General features: G+C 39.6%; 1 protein-coding gene across 1 annotated transcript in view; it reads right to left on the reverse strand.

The window, feature by feature from the left end:
• LOC108175444 (phosphatidylinositol 3,4,5-trisphosphate 3-phosphatase TPTE2) overlaps positions 1-15,783 on the reverse strand; it is a 113,308-nt gene that overhangs the window by 56,590 nt on the left and 40,935 nt on the right. Inside the window, exons 6-7 of the mRNA XM_089303303.1 lie at positions 14,898-14,951; positions 12,603-12,656 (exon numbers count right to left, since the gene is read on the reverse strand). Coding sequence (XP_089159429.1) covers positions 12,603-12,656; positions 14,898-14,951 — 108 coding nt within the window. The remainder of the gene's footprint in view (positions 1-12,602; positions 12,657-14,897; positions 14,952-15,783) is intronic.

Below are 15,783 nucleotides of genomic sequence, written 5' to 3' on the forward strand. Positions count from 1 at the left end.
AAGAAATACTAACCATATATTTCATAATTACAGCTTCATAGATAAGGTAATTCTTCCCACTGTACCCACCCTCCTACCCAGTCTCCCACCCCTCTTTCTCCTCCCTCTCTTATTTTTTTAACTAAAATGTATTCAATTAGCTTTACACACATATGATTAACTCTATGTTAAGAGTTCAAAAAATAGTTGAAAAAACCCGTTCCTTCTGTAATTATTTGTTAATGTATCTTTATGTATTCATTTATGTCTCACATTTCATTGATAACTTCACCAAAAGGTGCTGGTCCATGTGAAGGAGAGCTAAAGAATTTAAAATACATATAATCAGATGCCACTTAACTTCCTAGGCTTAACTTTTTGGCTCAAATTAGATATAATTTATATACAATTCATAATCCTTCTGCTTATTGCAGGACAAGAGTCAATATACAGAATCAAACTAAATATCTATCAATAAATGAATAAAGTAAATGTGGTATATCGATATATACACAAAAGATGGCTACTTAGCAATTAAAAAGATAAATCTTGTCATTTGCAATGACATTAATGGAACTAGAAATATATTAAATGAAAAAGCTGGTCCATAAAGACAAATACAGTAAAACCTCATTAATACATAGAATCTAAAGACGTCTAGTTCATAGAGGTAAAGAGTAGAATAGTGCTTATCTGAGAACTGAGAAGGTAGGTGGGAATGGGGAAGAGCATTTCAGCAAGTTAAAAGTTACAGTCAGAGGGTGTGGTATTATGGCACAGTGAGGTTAAGCCACTGCTTGTGACACCCACGTGGCATATTGGAGCACAGTTGAGTCCAGCTTCCTGCTAATGTGCATATGAAAGCAACGTAAGATGACTGAAGTGTTTGGGCTCCTGCCAACTATGTAGGAGTGAAAGGGTTCCTGGTTTTTTACCTCAACCTGGCCCAGACCTGGCTTTTGTGGACGTTTGGAGAGTGAACATGGATGGAAGATTTTCTATCTCTCTCTCTCTCTTTCTCTCTCTGTCTCTCTCATGCTCTTTCATATGAATAAATAAATCATTTTTTAAAAAGGTTACAATCAGCAGTAATAAGTATTTTGGTTTTTTTTTTTTGACAGGCAAAGTTAGTGAGAGAGAAAGACAGAGAGAAAGGTCTTCCTTCCATTGGTCACCCCCTAAATGGCCGCCACAGCCAGTGCACTGCGCCAATCTGAAGCCAGGAGGCAGATGCTTCCTCCTGGTCTCCCATGCGGATGCAAGGCCCAAGCACTTGGGCCATCCTCCACTGCCTTCCTGGGCCTCAGCAGAGAGCTAGACTGGAAGAGGAGCAACTGGGACAGAACCAGCACCCCAACTAGGGCTAGAACCCAGGAATAAGCTTTAATATTCTATTGCAAGTAGGCTTATTACTGTCAATGATAATACATCATATATTTCAAGATAGTTAGAGGAGAGAACTTTAAATGGTTCAGCATAAGGAAATAATGCGTATATTAATGAATGTTATTGGCTCTGATGTGCTGATTATATGAAATATAATGCATTGAAGCATCGTATTGTACCCTGTGAATCTATACAATTTAAAAATGTGTTAAAGGCCTTCGTTGTGGCATAATATGTTCAGCCATCATCTGCAACACTAGCAACACATACAAGTACTGGTTCTCACTCTCTCTCTGTAATTCTTTTCAACTAACTAAATAAATTTTTTAATTTAAAAATATAAAAATATATAAGCATTTAAAATGCATTTGTATTTCTGAGGGAGGGAAGGAGAAAAAGAGAGAGAGAGAGAGAGAGATCTTTCATTTGCTTGTTTAATCCTCACATGTTTGCAACAGCCAAGGTTGGGACCCGCTAAACCCAGAAGCTCAGAACTTATTCTAGTTCTCTCACATGGGCTGCAGGGACTTAAATACTTGAGCCATCACCTGCTGCCACTCAGGGTGTACATTAGCAGGAAGCTAGAATTGGGAGCAGAGCAAGGACTGAAGCCCAAGCACCTTGATTTGGGATGCAAGCATCTCAATTAGCATCCTAACTGCTCCACCAATTGTCAGTCTCTGTGCATTAAAAAAATACTCTACTTGTCATAGAAGCTCCTGAAAGTGAGACTCGGAAATCTCAGTCTCCCTGTGTCATTGCCTTATGTTTTTTAGTGTGTGAGTATATGTGCATGTGTCTTTGTGTATATAGATAAATACATCTACTCACATTTCATTGGTTACTCTGTCATGGGTTACTTTTGTTGCTTCACTCAGATTTGGGATAAAGGATTAAAATGGTACATGTTTCTTTTTGGGTCTATGAGATTTGATCTAATGTATCTTTAAATATTCATGTGCATATCACCAATTTGGATTGGCATGTCAGTTCTAAAATTAGATTGAGTTTTTATAGAACAGTACTGAATATCCTAGATTTGTGAAATAGTAATACATCCAGACTAAGTAACTAGACCTTTTACATTTTTTAAAATTTATTTTCATTTCATTTGAAAGGCAGAGAGAATGTGAACTTCCATCCACTGGTTCACTTGCCCAAAAGGCCACAATAGCCAGAGCTGGACCAGGCTGAAGCCAGGAGCCTGAAAGTCCATCTGGATTTCTCATGTGGGTTCCAGGGACTCAAGTATTTGAGCCATCACCTGCCACCTCTCAGGATGCAGATTTTCAGGAAGCTGGATTGGAAACAGAGGGTCTTTGACTCTAACTAGGCACTCCAATATGCAATGTGAGCTCCCCACTATGAGATGAGAGTGTCTCAATTGATTACTTAGCTGTGACAAATGCCCACCTCATGTAAGTAGGTCTTCATGCTAAAATATAATCCTCATTTGCCATGAAACCTACTTGAAGTTCAATTTCTGTTTTTAGGTCCCTATACTTTTGCTTCCTCAAAATTCTTGATTCTCCATTCCCTCCATTACATCTTTAATTTCACCTATCATGGTTGTATTTCTTGCCCAACGGATAGGTTTGAGAAGCTGCAGCCCTGAAGCAGGGACTCTATCCAGTGTGAGGATGTGTGTGGGTTTGGAGCATCAGCTTTGTATGGAGGCAGAGCTGTAGAGGAGGAGGGATAGACAAGCTTTCATTAGCTGAGGATTCCTCTGCTTTCTGCTCACTGCTACCTCCACCTTGCTTCAAACAGGATTCGCTCCTTCCTTTCACTCCAGTACAGTCTCTGCCTGGTAACCAAAGGTAATAAACAGTAGGAATAAGAAGTTCCCCTCTGTAAGTTGTTCTTTTTTCTACCTTAATCCAAAAGACAAAAATATTCCACGCTGAAGCTTACCATGAGAGGAGGGTAGAAGCGACCCTATTACAAGGAAACCCCATTACATGGATGTTCCTGACAATGAATAATCAAAATCCCAGATTTCTGTGTGCTCTTTGTGTGAATGCATGGATTTGCATGCATGTATGTATGTCTATAGAAAGAAAGAAACAGAGAAATGCAGACAGACAGACAGACAGACATAAATGTTTATTTATTCATTTATATCTTACATTGCTTTGGTTTTTCTCCCTGAGGATTCTGACTCATACAGGACATTGCTAAAGGATTAAAAAGGTACACAGTGAGATACCATATAACATCTTAGACTTACTTTTTAAGCTTAAAATATTTACAGTTACTTTTTAATTTATCAACTAGTTGTCCCCTGAACAAGTCACCTGTAAATCAGTTATTAGTTCTTCCCTCCATCACCTCTCCTTACTTTCACCCATCAACAGTTGTTTTTCTTCCTGTGAGGTATAATCAAGTATCTGCATGCCTTCCATCCAATGTAATGGTGAGTTTGGATTTTGGCACCAGCCTTAGATGGTTGCAGAGATTCGGAGGGTGAGGACTCCCCCAGGTTCCATTAGTTCTGTTCTTTTATGCTGAGGGCTCTGCTGCTTGCTGTCCACTGCTACCTCCAACTTATTTCAAAAAGTAGTCTCTCTTCTCTTCTCCCACTCTAGTAGCATCTCATACGCAATGAATCTGACAGTTTCTCAAGAGGTTGGCTGCAACTAAGAATGACAAATATGCCAACAAAGAGAAGCACCCCTCTTATGACAGATTCCTCTTTAACCAACTCAACCTAAGAAACACTGGAAAGCTACCAACAAATGTTACAGTGAAAAAATTTCAAGAGTATCAAGAGGTACCCTGTATTGCCAAGGAGGCACCTAAGAGTAATTTCACAAATGTTTATCTCTTTTTTTTGTTCACCTTTTCTATAGTGTGTTTTTGTATATGTGGGTTTCCAGAAGGATGTGTTGATACATATTTATTTTTCTGTGTGTGTGTGTTTTGTGTTTATGTGTGAGCTAAGGGATTTTAAGAGTGTATAGTTGAAAATTAATTAATTAATTAAAAAAGAAAAATTTAAAAGAAAAAAGAGTATGCAGTTGAACCTGAGGTGTAATTCTAAATTTATTTTTATTTGGTCAGAAACCTATTATTACTCTACATAAACTGGTTGATCCTTAAATTTCATGTGTACATCACGGTTTGAACTCAGCCTGTCATTTTTGTGAGAAAGAGGCTTTCTATGACGGTAATCAGTACCTTAGTCCTGAAAATATCTGCTTCAAGATTTATGTAAAGCTCTTTTTTATTACTCTAGTCCCAGTGAGGGTCAGCCTTTTGTGGTAGAATTTATTTCAAATTCCACTTCACTTTGAGGCACTATCATCTCACCAAATTTCTGATTCTCAAATCCCTCCATTGCCTCCCTACTTTCAAATCTGTGTTTTTCTTATCCATGAGATATGGACATGGTAAAGTAACTCTAGGCCTAAGTCAAAATCATAATGCGTTTCAGAATGGGTTTGGGTCACCAGTCCCACGTGGTAGAAGACTTTCCTGCAGGATTCGCTGTTACTAAGAATGACAAATATACAGACTGCAAGAATCATGCCACTCACAACTGTCCTCTCGTCCAGTGTGATCTAAAAAAATAGAAAATTCACTACATTTCTGACAGTGAGAACAGATGATGCCAAAGTTATCATCAGTTGTCAAGGATACTCCCAAGAGTAGACTTACAAATTTCAACCTAATTTTCTTTTTTTGTGGTCTTATTTGTGTGTGTTTTGAAAGAAATACATTTGTGTATAAACATACATAGGGTACTGCTAATAGTTTTTCAGAAAACAATTAAAATTAGCTATAAATTTTGGAAATGAATTCATAGTTTTATAATAGTAGTCATATTCTAAGAACTTTTAAAGATCTCTCTCTGCTTGAATTTCAGCATAAGCCTTGATTTTAATTCCTTTTCATGAAATTTCTAAAGTTCTCTCCTATATCTAGTCATGAATGTGTATACATGGGCTTGGTATTACACACACACACACACACACACACATATATATCTTTTAACATTTATTTATAACTCACATGGTATTGGGTACCTCCTCATGAGTGTCTGATGCCCATTCTTCTGTATTTAGTCTAAAGAATTGAAAAGTAAATAGTGATATACCTACGTTATGAGATCTTATCTTTTTGTGTCAACTAATTACATTCATTCTAAAAACTGATATATATATATATATAATATATACACACACACATATATATATGTCACTGTTTTTGAATTGGATTTTTAAAAATTAGAAATGAAGTTCTTTGTGGTGAAAATGAATGTATTAGGTTTGTGAAGGCTGTAATATATACAGATTTAAGAACCTATTGTCTTAGCACCAACTTGTAAGAGTCTTTTGAAGGGGCATTTATTTCAATCTCAACTCACTTACCATGTCTAGATTCCTCTCTCTTATGTCCCACTTTCCCCTCTTTATTTTCGCCAATCATAGTTATCTTCCTTGAGTATCAAATAGAATCAAGTGACTATGCATTTGGAGTGTAAAAGAGTTCTGCCATACTCCTCACTAGAAAGTTCCCAAATCTCAATTTCCTCCCTTTCTCTATGTGGATATGTGAGTATGAGTGTTTGTGTGTATATGTGTGTGTGTGTGTGTGCACGTGTTTATATACATATATTGCACCTATTTTCTATATATAATTAACATATATTATTTTGCACTTGTGTGTATTTATACATATACCTTATTGTTGTATTTATATCTTACATTTCACTGATAGCTCCTTCCCAGGAAGTTGACGTGAATTCATATACCGTGGTGCTAAAGAATATAAAATTCAAGTAGTTAGATACCAATGTGACTTCCTAGACTTCACTTTCAGTTCAATCTACTCTATAATTTGTATACTAATTGACATCAATTTACATGTAAGTTGGTTATTTGGAAACTTACATATCACTCTTCCAAGGAAATGAACGTTATTTGTGTAAAATGAGTATCATCAAATGACTCAAGATTCTTGTTCAGGTCTGGTGCTGTATTGTAGTGGGTTAAGTTACCACCTGCAGTGCCAGCATCTCATATGTGTGCCAGTTCGAGTCTCAACTGCTCCACTTCCAATCTAGCTCTCCACTAATGTGCCTGGGAAAGCAGCATAAACGGTGGACCAAGTCCATGATGGAAACCCAGATGAAGCTCCAGGTTCCTGGCTTTGGATCTGCCCAGCTCTGGCCCATTGTGGCCATTTGGAGAGTGAACTGTCTTTCCATCCCTCTCTCTCTCTCCACACTCTATCTTTCAAATAAATATAATAAATTGGGGCCAGCACTGTGGTGTTGTGGGCTAAACCTCTGCCTGTGGTGCTGGCATCCCATATGGGCACCAGTTCTTGTCCTTCTTGCTCCACATCTGATCCAGCTCTCTGCTATGGATTGGGAGAGCAGTAGAAGATGGCACAAGTGCTTTGGACCCTACATTCACATGGGACACCTGGAAGAAACTCTTAGCTCCTGGTTTCACATTGGCTCAGTTCAGGCCATTGCATCCATTTGGGGAATGGACCAGCAAATAGAAGACTTTTCTCGCTGTCTCCCCCTCTCTCTGTGTGTAACTCTACCTCTCAAATAAATAAATAAATAAATAATTCAATATTTTTGAAAAATAAATATAATAAGTAAATAAAATAAATCATTTTTAAAAAAGATTCCTGTTCAATTTTTAGTGTTGAAACTAACAGAGCTCTGGAGACTAAGGGACTCTTCCAGGGTTGTTAGCTCTACTTTTGGTCCATCCTGCCCCCCAAAATTTCTCTGCTCCCTGTCCACTGCTGCCTTCTTCTGGCACCAAAAAGGATTCTCTCCTCCTTCTGCCAATCCAGTAAGGTTTTTTTTTCCAGTATGATGGGTTTTTTTTAAGATTAATTTATTTGAAAGTCAGAGATACATACAGAGAGAAGGAGAAGCAGAGAGAGAGAGAAAGAGAGAGAAAGCCTTCCATCCACTGGTTCGCTCCCCAGATTGCTGCAATAGTTGAGCTAGGCCAACCCAAAGCCAGGAGCCAGGAGATTCTTCGGCATCTCTCAATGGATGCAGGGGCCCAAGGACTCGGGCCATCTTCTACTGCTTCCCCATTCCCCAGGTCATCAGCAGAGAGCTGGATTGGAAGTGGAGCAATCAGGACTCAAACTGGTGCCCATATGGGGATACCGGCATTGCAGGAGGTGGCTTTATTTGCTATGCCACAGCGCCAGCCTTGCAGTAGTCTTTTTTTTTTTTTTTTTTTGGACAGGAAGAGTGGACAGTGAGAGAGAGAGACAGAGAGAAAGGTCTTCCTTTGCCGTTGGTTCACCCTCCAATGCCCGCCGTGGCCGGCACGCTGCAGCTGGCGCACCACGCGCTGATCCGAAGGCAGGAGCCAGGTACTTATCTGGTCTCCCATGGGGTGCAGGACCCAAGCACTTGGGCCATCCTCCACTGCATTCCCTGGCCACAGCAGAGAGCTGGCCTGGAAGAGGGGCAACCAGGACAGAATCCGGCACCCTGACTGGGACTAGAACACGGTGTGCCGGCAGAGGATTAGCCTAGTGAGCCACGGCACCGGCTTGCTGTATAGTATTCTATAGAGTACATGTCCCATAATTTCTTTATCCAGTCTACTGTTGATGGGCATTTGGGTTGATTCCAGGTCTTGGCTATTGTGAAATGAGCTGCAGTAAACATTAAGGTGCAGACTGCTTTTTTGTTTGCCAATTTAATTTCCTTTGGGTTAATTCCGAGGAGTGGGATGGCTGGGTTGAATGGTAGGGTTATATTCAGGTTTCTGAGGAATCTCCACACTGACTTCCATAGTGGCTTGACCAGTTTGCATTCCCACCAACAGTGGGTTAGTGTCCCTTTTTCCCCACATCCTCGCCAGCATCTGTTGTTGGTAGATTTCTGAATGTGAGCCATTCTAACCGGGGTGAGGTGAAACCTCATTGTGGTTTTGATTTGCATTTCCCTGATTGCTAGTGATCTTGAACATTTTTTCATGTGCCTGTTGGCCATTTGGATTACATCTTTTGAAAAATGTCTCTTGAGGTCCTTGGCCCATCTCTTAAGTGGGTTGTGTGTTTTGATGTTGTAGAGTTTCTTGATTTCTTTGTAGATTCTGGTTATCAACCCTTTATCTGTTGCATCGTTTGCAAATATATTTTCCCATTCTGTTGGTTGCCTCTTCACTCTCCTGACTGTTTCTTTTGAAGTACAGAAACTTCTCAATTTGATGCAATCCCAAATGTTAATTTTGGCTTTGACTGCCTGTGCTTCTGATATGATTCTTTATTTAGGGGACCCAAAGAGAGACTACTAAGAGACTATTGGAACTCGTAGAAAAGTTTGGCAAAGTAGCAGGATATAAAATCAATGCACAAAAATTAACAGCCTTTGTATACACAGGCAATGCCACGGCTGAGGAAGAACTTCTAAGATCAATCCCATTCACAATAGCTACAAAAACAATCAAATACCTTGGAATAAACTTAACCAAGGATGTTAAGGATCTCTACAATGAAAATTACAAAACTTTAAGGAAAGAAATAGAAGAGGATACCAAAAACTGGAAAAATCTTCCATGCTCATGGATTGGAAGAACCAATATCATCAAAATGTCCATTCTCCCAAAAGCAATTTATACATTCAATGCAATACCAATCAAGATACCAAAGACCTTCTTTTCAGATCTGGAAAAAATGATGCTGAAATTCATATGGAGACACAGGAGAACTCGAATAGCTAAAGCAATCTTGTACAACAAAAACAAAGCTGGAGGCATCACAATATCAGATTTCAGGACATACTACAGGGCAGTTGTTATCAAAACAGCATGGTACTGGTACAGAAACAGATAGATAGACCAATGGAACAGAATAGAAACACCAGAAATGAATCCAAACATCAATGGCCAACTTATATTTGATCAAGGATCCAAAACCAATCCCTGGAGTAAGGACAATCTATTCAATAAATGGTGCTGGGAAAATTGGATTTCCACGTGCAGAGTCATGAAGCAAGACCCCTACCTTTTACCTTACACAAAAATTCACTCAACATGGATTAAAGACTTAAATCTATGACCCTACACCATCAAATTATTAGAAAGCATTGGAAAACCCCTGCAAGATATAAGTACTGGCAAAGACTTCTTGGAAAATACATATACATCTTTAAGTGTTTATTTTATAACTCACGTTTCATTGGTGGCTCCATCAGAGGCAACTGGCATCAACTCATTAGAGGGTGGCCTAAAGAAACAACACATAATTCTAAATTATTTTGAGGGTCACATAGTTAAAACTATGGTACTACCCATGAACTGATTGACATTTAAATGCACTTGTACAAATCACTGATCACCAAAGGGGAAACTTGTTGAAATGAAATGGACACTATGAGAAACAGTGACTTGATCAGCTCTTGTCCTAACGGTTGATGTACCAGCCTTATGTGGTGGCAGAGTTTGGAAGATGAGGCACAAATCCAGGTTCCATTAGCCCTGGTCACTTCTGCTGAGGGCACCAGAGTTTCCTGACGACTACTTCCTCCTCTTTCTCCAAATGGAAATCTCTCCTTCTTCAGCCCACTCTAGCAGAGAGCCACAAATGGCAAAACTGAGTTTCCTAAAGGACTGTTTGTCCCAAACTAAATAAAAGTTACAAAGATACTGACTGGAAGAGGCATGCCTTTCATGACTTCTTTTGTTACCAAATTTGACCTAAGAAAAACAAAAAGTTCTCTACAGGTATGGAAATGTTCTCAAGGACCTTCCTCACAGTAAATTTCACAAGACTCAACTGTTTTCTTTCATTGTATTATGTTTCTACATGTGTGGTGTTGATAGAAATATCTATGTGTGTATGAGAGCAATTAAAAATATTCATGGTGGCTGGCGCCATGGTGCAGTAGGTTAATCCTTTGCCTGTGGTGGATCCCATGTGGGGGCTGGTTTGAGTCCCAGCTGCTCCTTTTCCAATCTAGCTCCCTTGCTATGGCCTGGAAAAGCAGTAGAAGTTGGCTCAAGTACTTGAGCACTTGCAACCCCATGGGAGACTGCGAAGAAGCACCTGGTTCCTGGCTTTGTATCAGCGCAGCTTTGTCCATTGCAACCATTTGGGGAGTGAACTAACGGAAGGAAGACCTTTCTCTCTCTTTGTCTCTCCCTGTCACTGTCTGTAACTCTACCACTCATTGCCATCTCACTGGTCCCAGTGATCAATTTCTGTTCACAATTGATCATAATGATAGGACTAAGAGCCAAAGGGATCACATAAACAAGACTAGTGTCTGCAAATACTAACTGATAGAATCAAAAAGGGAGAGAACGATCCAACATGGGAAGTGAGATACACAGCAGACCCATAGAATGGCAGATGTCCTAAACAGCACTCTGGCCTCAGAATCAGCCCTTAGGACATGCGGATCTGGCTGAAAAGCCCATGAGATTATTTCAGGGATGGAAAGCCAAGACACTCTGGGGAAAAAAAAAAAACCTAAATGAAAGATCTCCACGAGTGAGATCCCAGTGGAAAGAACGGGTCATCAAAGAAGGAGGTACCTTTCTCTGAAGGGAGGAGAGAACTTCCACTTTGACTACGACCTTGTCTAAATATGATCAGAGTCAGTGAACTCAGGGGGCTTCCATAGCCTTGACAGCTCATGACAAGAGCCTAGGGTGATTACTGATGCCATAAACAAGAGTGTCAATTTGTTAAGTCAACAACAGGAGTCACTGTGCACTTACTCCTCATCTAGGATCTTTGCCCTTAGTGTGCTGTACATGGAGATTTAATGCTATAACTAGTACTCAAACAGTATTTTCACTCTATGTTTCTGTGTGGGAGCAAACTGTTGAAATCTTTACTTAATGTATACTAAACTGATCTTCTGTATATAAAGAGAATTGAAAATGAATCTTGATGTGAATGGAAGGGGAGAGGGAGTAGGAAAGGGGAGGGTTGCGGGTGGGAGGGAAGTTATAGGGGGGAAGCCATTATAATCCATAAGCTGTACTTTGGAAATTTATATTCATTAAATAAAAGTTAAAAAATATAAAATCTTTAAAAAGTCCATGAAAATGGAATTGAGTGTTAAGCTTATTATAATGCAAACATTTTTAAATACAGGCATAGTTATTTCATAACTTATATTTCCATTCATTTTGGTTTTAAAAAAGATTTAGTTGAAAGGCAGAGTGATGGAGAGAGTGGAAGAGAGTGAGCAAGATATATATATATATATATATATATATAGAGAGAGAGAGAGAGAGAGAGAGAGAGATAGCTGGCCTTTACTTATTCACTCCCTAAATGGCTTCAATGACTGTGGCTGGACCAGGCCAATGTCAGGAGGCAGAAACTCTATGTCAGTTTCCCTTGCAGGTAACAGGGCCCAACACTGGATCATCAGCCACGTCCTTCCCAGATACATTAACAGGAAGTTGGATTGGAAGGGGTACAGCCAAGACTGGAACAAGCATTGTAATCTGTGATGCCTTAGCTGCAAGTAATATCAACCTGCTGCACTACAATGTGGGCTGCTCCATGAGTTTTTTGATGATTATTCATCCACCCACCTAAACACATACACACATACCACATATGCATATACAGATAAATATATGTAATCTGACATAAATGCAACCCTTATAGATTAGGGATTAAAAGAGTAGTTAAAATTTCATTCTGGATATATTTCTGTTTTAATAGTCCTGAGATATTCATTATTGTCATATGAAGCTTCATTTTTAATTTTCAAAAATACCTACCAAGTTCAAATTAGTGAAATGCACATGTGTATTTAAATATCAGTTCACAAGCAGTAGCTTAATTTTTTTTTTAAAGGCAGGAGTGGACAGTGAGAGAGAGAGAGACAGAGAGAAAGGTCTTCTTTTGCCGTTGGTTCACCCTCCAATGGCTGCCGCAGCCGGCGCGCTGCAACCAGCGCACTGCGCCGATCCGATGGCAGGAGCCAGGTGCTTCTCCTGGTCTCCCTTGGGGTGCAGGGCCCAAGCACTTGGGCCATCTTCCACTGCACTCCCGGGCCACAGCAGAGAGCTGGCCTGGAAGAGGGGCAACCGGGACAGAATCCGGTGCCCCGACCGGGACTAGAACCCAGGGTGCCGGCGCCGCAAGGCGGAGGATTAGCCTAGTGAGCTGCGGCGCCGGCTGCAGTAGCTTAATTTTAAGGATTGTATATACTTACCTGTGTCTTGGGGAATTCATGTATACATACACACATATTGAATTTGTTTTTCACTCACTTGTCCCTGATGGATTCCACATCAGTAATGGATTTTGAGTCTTCTGAGTGTGAGCTAAGGGAATATAAAGATATATATAGTCAGAAATTACACAGGATTTTATCTTACTATTTTTGCTCAAATGACAATAGTTACTTTGAATGTGAACTGGTTAATCTTCAGATGGTCATGTTATATCACTGTTTGAGCTTGGTATGTATTTTTATTAGAAATGAATCTTTATGGGGTGTGGCTGGGACTTTGGGCAGTCACTCTGGGAGGCTCCACATGCTCAGGGATCCCAGGTTCCCTGGTGAGGGACATTGCTGGGGAATCTGAGCTTACACTGAGGACTGAACAGATCCTTGGTGTGTTCCTAGTGGCAGCATGGACAAATATTATACCCACTGGGGCTAGCGTCCAGGCACCAGTCTCATTTGAGAAGAGGTGAGCTGAGGCTATGTCAACAGAGCAGAAAAAATTTCCCCTCAGATTAAAAAAAAAAAGATTTTCCATGCCCAACCTGTGTGTCACTTTAGACACTGCCTTCACCCTGGAGTACTGAACAGAGCTCGCTGACCACAGCCACCATACACCTCTAGGTATTCACTGAAAAAATAGACACTCTGCTAATACAGAGGCATAATCCAAAGATAAAAGCCACCACAGCAAAAAGACAAAGAAACCAATGAGTATCTCCAGAAATGCTGAATAATAAATGCACCAATTCAAGAAACAAGAATAAGGAAAAAGCATGATGCCTTCCAAAAGAATACAACACTTCAATACTAGAATATGAAGGTGAAGAGATTGAAGAAATGCCAGAACTGGAATTCAAAAAATTTATTGTATGATTACTCAGAAGTAATCAGAAGCAAATGCACAAACTAATGAAATCCATACATGAAATGAATGAAAATTTCTCCCATGAAATTGAGATCTTGAAGAGAAATCAAAATGAAATCTTGGAAATGAAGAATTCAATAGAACAAACAAAAAAATGCAGTGGAAAGCCTTAACAAGAGCATATATGAACTAGAAGAAAGAATACCCAACTTAGAAGACAAATTGAAGGAAATTATACAGTCAGACCAAAAAGAACAAGAACAAATTGGAAAACTAAAAAGCACTGTTGGAAATCTACAAGATACTATCAAGTGATCAAGCATATGGGCCCTAGGAGTTCCTGAAGGCATGAAAAGAGAAAGTATTAGAAAGCCTTTTTCATTTAATAATAGAAAACTTCCCATTTTGGAGAAAGAAAGGGACAATGAAGTAAAGGAAGCACATAGAACTCCTAATACACATGACCAGAGAAGATCCTCCCCATGACAACACATTTTAATCAAGCTCTCTACAGAAAACCATAAAGGGAAGATTCTAAAATGTGCATGAGGGAAATGCCAGATTACTTTCAGAGTATTTCAAATTAGACTCACAATAGACTTTTCATCACAAACATTACAGGCTAGGAGAGAATGGTGAAATACATTCCATCTTGAGAAAAAAAAAAAACTGTCAACCCAGAGCACTGTACCTGGAAAAGCTATAATTTCTGAATAAAGGTGAAATAAAGACCTTCCATAACAAACAGAAATTCAAAGAATTTGTCATCACCCATCCAGCCTCGCAAAAGATGCTGAAGGATGTGCACACACAGAAACACAGAAAAATGGTCATCCCTACCAAAGAGAAGATAAAGGCAGAAAACCCCCCAGTAAAAACACAAAGGAATCCAAAGTAAATAAAAATAGGAATATTAAAGGAAAAATTGCAGGCCAAAGTCATTACTTATCAATAGTCACCTTGAATGTAAATGGCCTCAACTCTCAAGTTAAAGGACAGAGACTGAATGGGTTAAAAAACAAAACCCATGTATGTGCTGTCTACAAGAAACACATCTCACCAACAAAGATGCATGCAGACTAAAAGTGAAAGGAGAGAAAAAGATATTTCATGCTCCTTTTGATGATTATTCATGCACACACCTATACACATACACACAACACATATACATACACAGGTAAAAACATGTCATCTGACGTAAATGCAACCCTTATAGGCTAGGGATTAAAAGAATAGTTATTTCACTCTGGATATACTTCTGTTTTAATAGTCCTGAGATATTCATATGAAGCTTCATTTTTAATTTTCAAAAAATGCCTTCCAAGTTCAAGTTAGTGACATGCACATGTGTATTTAAATATCAATCAGTTCATAGTTAGTAGCATAATTTTAAGGATTGCACATAATTACCTGTGTCTTTTGGGGGATCCATATATACATATACACACATTGAATGGGTTTTTCACTCACATGTCATTGATGTATTCCACATAAGTAATGGGTATTGTTTCATTTGGGTTTGACCTAAGTGAATATAAAGATATATAGTCAGAAATCACACAGGATTTTATCTTATTACTTTTGTTCAAATGACTACAATTACTCTGGATGTGAACTGGTTGATCTTCAGGTGGTCATGTTATATCACTGTTTGAACTTGGTAGGTATTTTTTATTAGATATGTAACTTTATGGAGGCTGATGTAGTGGCATAGGTTAAGCTGTAACCTAGGATGTTTGCATCCCATTGGGCACTGCTCTGCTCCCCTGCTGCTCCACTTCTGATCAAGCTCCCTTGATGTGTGCCTGGGAAAGTGGCAGAAGATGACCCAAGTTTTTGGGCCCATGCATCCACATGGGAGACCCGGAAGAATGTCCTGGATTCCTGGCTTTGGTCCAGCCTCATACCAGCTATTGTGCCAATTAGGAAGACTAACAGCAGGTACCAGGAGAGTGCAGGACTTCTGCAATCAGCTGTGTGTGGGCCTGCCACAGGACTGAAGATGGGAGCTATGCTCCCTTGCAGCCCTCTCCTCCCATCAAGCCCTCTCTTCCCCATCTGTGTGAATTCTGCTTTTGGAACTGAGGGTGGGTTCTACAAGTGCCCCACATTCTGTCGGGTGGCCAGCTAAAGCTAATTCCTCCAACCGAAGAGTACATCCTGATGGTGTCAGAAGAAATATTCATCCTGATTCATGTGCTACCACTTCCATTACAGGAATGGCCTAACAGTGGAGACCTCGCCCCTCACTACTGTGTGTTCTGCTCAGGTCTAGAGTATCTTCACTCTGGCATGACCCCTGGAAATTGTAAGTTACTCTGATTCCAACACTGTAGGCATTGATTACAGTCAAAGA

Source organism: Oryctolagus cuniculus, chromosome 9, assembly GCF_051225735.1.
Source record: "Oryctolagus cuniculus isolate XC-2025 breed Fujian yellow rabbit chromosome 9, ASM5122573v1, whole genome shotgun sequence".
In the NCBI taxonomy this organism is placed as follows: domain Eukaryota; kingdom Metazoa; phylum Chordata; class Mammalia; order Lagomorpha; family Leporidae; genus Oryctolagus; species Oryctolagus cuniculus.